The 4,115-nt window shown below is 44.3% G+C and overlaps 1 protein-coding gene across 1 annotated transcript in view; it reads right to left on the minus strand.

Moving 5' to 3' along the window:
- The window catches only part of LOC106958952 (uncharacterized), a 22,018-nt gene that overhangs the window by 8,978 nt on the left and 8,925 nt on the right, over nt 1-4,115 (minus strand). The window contains exons 7-16 of the mRNA XM_015051144.1: nt 3,708-3,820; nt 3,507-3,622; nt 3,042-3,268; nt 2,893-2,954; nt 2,701-2,798; nt 1,877-2,094; nt 1,716-1,804; nt 1,507-1,637; nt 307-539; nt 165-229 (exon numbers count right to left, since the gene is read on the minus strand). Of these exons, the coding sequence (XP_014906630.1) occupies nt 165-229; nt 307-539; nt 1,507-1,637; nt 1,716-1,804; nt 1,877-2,094; nt 2,701-2,798; nt 2,893-2,954; nt 3,042-3,268; nt 3,507-3,622; nt 3,708-3,820 (1,352 nt within the window). The remainder of the gene's footprint in view (nt 1-164; nt 230-306; nt 540-1,506; nt 1,638-1,715; nt 1,805-1,876; nt 2,095-2,700; nt 2,799-2,892; nt 2,955-3,041; nt 3,269-3,506; nt 3,623-3,707; nt 3,821-4,115) is intronic.

Consider the following 4,115-nt stretch of genomic DNA (forward strand, 5'->3'; position numbering starts at 1 on the left):
TGTAGAGAATCAGTTCTTATAGAGAACCAGTTCCTGTAGAGAATCAGTTCTTATAGAGAACCAGTTCCTGTAGAGAATCAGTTCTTATAGAGAACCAGTTCCTGTAGAGAATCAGTTCTTTTAGAGAACCGGTTCTCCAAAAGAACCGGCTGTTCCTGACTCACCTGGCCTGTGGAGTTCTTGGATGAGGATCTTTAGATTCAGCGGCTTCTTTCGGAGGAGGATTCTTCTAGAGTTTCATAAACGACGACAGAGTGTGATTAAATGTCTCCGGTGTGTGAAGGGATCTGGTGGCGGCTGACGTACCAGCTGCTGGACGCAGATGACCGAAGCCTCCAGGGAGTCGATGGTCGTCCTGATCTCCTCTGGATTCACGCTGTTCAGGTTCAGCTGCAGCATCTTCTGGCCTTGAAGAGCAAAAACCCTGAAGGGCTGATCTGAAGCCAGCTGAGAAAACGTGGATCTGAGGAAGGCCAGGAAGTCCGGCTGCTGCAGACCTCGGGGACATTTCAGCACATGGATCGGAAACTTCTGCAAAACTGAGAAAACAAAGAAAACTCAGCCAGTCAGTTCAGGTTTTACTGAAGCTGTTAGCTAACCTCTCTGTCTCTATTGTAAGTTTTTAAGAAAACGATTATTTACCAAATGACCAGGAGTTTAAATAAACTACAGTTAACTACTGAGATGAGATTACTGGAGCTTTTTAACTCTGAATCGTTAAGTTAAAGTACAACAGGCTGAAAAAAGAAACTGAAGCATTTCCTTTAAATATGGGATTCCCCAAGGCTCCATGCTTGGTCCGGTCCAGTTCTCACTCTCATCTTTGGGATCCATCCTTAATGAGCAAAATGTTTTTGTTTTGTTTTTATAGAGTGGGAAATCTTTCTTTTCAGATTCTCATTAAACTTGAAGCATATTTTGCCTCTGGGGGAACGTCAGTTTAAATTCAGCTGCTGGGGAACGCAGCTTGTTTGCATGCAGTGAACCTCGTCACTGGAAGGACAAGCAGCTGCTGCTTTTCCTGGAATAAATGAGAATAAATGGGAATCTGCAGATTTGTGTGAAGTTTCTGGAAATCTTAGAGGAGTGCTGCTGCTGTAACCTTAACTCATGCATCTGATTACTGATCGCTTTGGACATTTTGTGTTACTGTGCAGTATTTTATTTTTATTTTACTTTTATATTTTTCTCTGTGTGAAGCTACATGCTTCGATTATCTGCTGTTGCACGTTAAATTCTTTTAATTTTTAATATTTTCAGCTTGTTTGCTGTGTTTTGTCACCTTGTGCCTGTGACGGTGGTGATATCGTTGGTCTGCTGTAACGGAAAACGAACCGAACCGTCCAGAGTTCATCTCAACACTAAACTGTAACGTCACACCGTCATGGTTTCTAACCGAGAGCTCGCAGGTTTTCTCTGAAAGCTGTGTTTCTGATTTTACTTTCACATGAGAGATTTCTGCTTCTCTAAACTGCATCAGAAACAGGAAAGGGCAGAAATAATTACGGAGCTGCGGGCTGAAGGTGGAAGAAGCTCCTTCCTGAGAGGAAAACGAATCCATCTGGGACTCCTCCAGGTAGCAGACGTTCAGGTTGATGTGAGCGTCGTCGTCGTCTGCTGGGTCGGGGTTTTCATTTCTGGGGGACAGAAAGAGGAGGATTAAAAGCTGATCAGATGAAACCGATCAGATTGTCTGGAAACTGAAAGGTTTTTACCTGTTGCTGGGCGTGGCTGGATGTGAACGCTCTCCATCCTGGTTATTCTGCTGAGGCTCCTCTGTTGCATCACTGGGTTCCTCTGGATGCTGAAAGGAAAATGTTTCCTAAGTTATCAGGTAACCTGAGGGGTCCTGGCTGAGTCCGCCCTGCTGCAGTACCTGGAGCCGCAGGTAGAGGGCAGACGTCCCGGCCGCCTTGCAGATCAGCTCAGGTGTGAAGGACGTCAGGTGGAGAGGCAGCAGCTTCCCGCTGCGGTCGCACCTAAAGGCTTCAAACAGCGCCAGCTGTGGGAAGGTGGACCTGAGCAGGTCCAGGAAGTCCGATTCCTGCATCCCACGGCGACACTCCAGTTTGTTCAGACGATACTTCCTCAGCACTGAAACACAAACGACGTCAGCAGGACAGGGAGGAAAACGGCACACAAATTAATAAAGACACACACATGGTAACACACACATGTTCAGGGGAAAATAGAAACATATTAATGTATATTTATGCTAAAAACTCAGCTAAGGAAAAAAAAGCTTCATGTACTAAAGGAGCTTTGCACCAGAGAACGTATGAATAAAAAATAATTCCTCCTCTGTTGTCCAGCAGAATCAGTTATTTGCTTTGTGAATCCATTTCATATTCATGCACTTAAAACATTGAAAATAATAAAGTTTTCTTGTGAATTTTAGCGTTTTTCAAAGTGACAGCCTCAGAAAGTTGGAGAGAAGATGAGAAAAAATAAACAAAAATGAAAGCTAATCCATTTCTTTGTTTAATCATAAAATCTGTTTTGAGTCATTATTTTAAAATGTCTTCATCTTTTTATTGACAGATTATCAAATTCGTAAAAAAAAAAACCCTGTAAAAACTCATGTTCATCTGGAATCAGAAGCTGTGGCGTTTATGCTCAGCTCATTTAGTATTAATTATTGACAGAGATTAAAACGAGTAAACGCCTCCAGGCTCCTCGGCCTCCTGAGCTTAAATTCACCTTCTGACGTGACGACGTCGATATCGGAGTCCTCCAGGACGTGAATCCTCAGCTTGATGTGGGTGTCTGTTTCGTTGAGCTGAGGTTTGTTTTCTTTTCTGAGGAAAAAACAACGTTTAGAAAACTAAACATTGCTTTAAATAGCCAAAAACAGGAAGCAGAAAATTATTGTAAAAAATTATAATAAGTCACTTTTTTCTTGGTGCGTCTGCCAGCAGATCTTTCAGTCTGGACTTGATGTTTCCCCCTACAGACTAAAGAGAAAAACCCATTTTCAGAAACCGGAGCAAGATGGCTTCCTGTTCAGCCATCTTGAACTGCTTTGGCGCCAGCTGCAGTACCTTCAGTCGGATGTAGAGGGCAGAGTTCCCAGCAGCGCTGCTGATCTGCTCAGGCGTCCAGGACTCCACTTTCAGAGGCAGCAGTTTCTTGGTCTTGTTGGTGATTAAAAACTCAAACGGCGTTGCAGGGGCCAGCTGGGGGAAGGTGGACGTCAGCAGCTTCAGGAACTCAGCCTCCTGCATCCCACGGCGACACCGGAGCTTCTTGGACTTGTACCTCTTCAGCACTGAAACGGAGCAATCAGGAACATGAAACCCTCAAAGACCTACTCTGGGTTTAGCCTGTAGCGTCTGATAGCCAGAGGCGAGCACCGCGAGCTACAAGCCGCGCCAACCCAAAAGCACTAATCAGAAACATTATTTCTGCTACAGCTAATGTGCTGTACAACATAGTAATTAGTGGAAGCTAACGCTAAAACGCTGTAGCAATGTAGTAATTATTAGAATTACTCAGTAAACGTTTACCGGTCTTTGACAGAGCCACAATACGGGGGTCCTCTATAACGCGGACCTTCAGAACGATGTCCTCATTATGACCACGCTGATTTTCAACCGGCCTTTCCTGAAGAGTCTCGTTTCTGCTACGGGGAAACAGAAAAGATCGAAAGTTTTGGGTGAAATGCAGACTTAGACGATTCACTGTTTACAGTGTTTGTGTTTTCTCACTTGGCGTCGGGTGCAGGCTGAAGCTCCATGGGCGGAGCATCTTCATCGTTAAAGTCGTCATCACTGGTCTGCATAGGCTGCTGACGACTTCCTGCTTCCTGCTCAACTGGACACTAAGAGAGAAGAAAGCTTTTTAGCTCTGTCACAACATAGCAGTTAGTGGAAGCTAACGCCAAACGGCTAACCAACATAGATGTTAGTGGAAGCTAATGCTAAATGGCTAACCAACAGAGTAGTTAGCACAAGCTAAGGCTAAAGGGCTAACCAACATAGCAGTTAGCACAAGCTAACACTAAAGGGTTAACCAACAGAGTAGTTAGCATAAGCTAACACTAAAGGGTTAACCAACAGAGTAGTTAGCATAAGCTAACACTAAAGGGTTAACCAACAGAGTAGTTAGCAGAAGCT

The sequence above is a fragment of the Poecilia latipinna genome, unplaced genomic scaffold (genome assembly GCF_001443285.1).
Source record: "Poecilia latipinna isolate Pla-1442-1.1 unplaced genomic scaffold, P_latipinna-1.0 Scaffold1034, whole genome shotgun sequence".
NCBI lineage: Eukaryota > Metazoa > Chordata > Actinopteri > Cyprinodontiformes > Poeciliidae > Poecilia > Poecilia latipinna.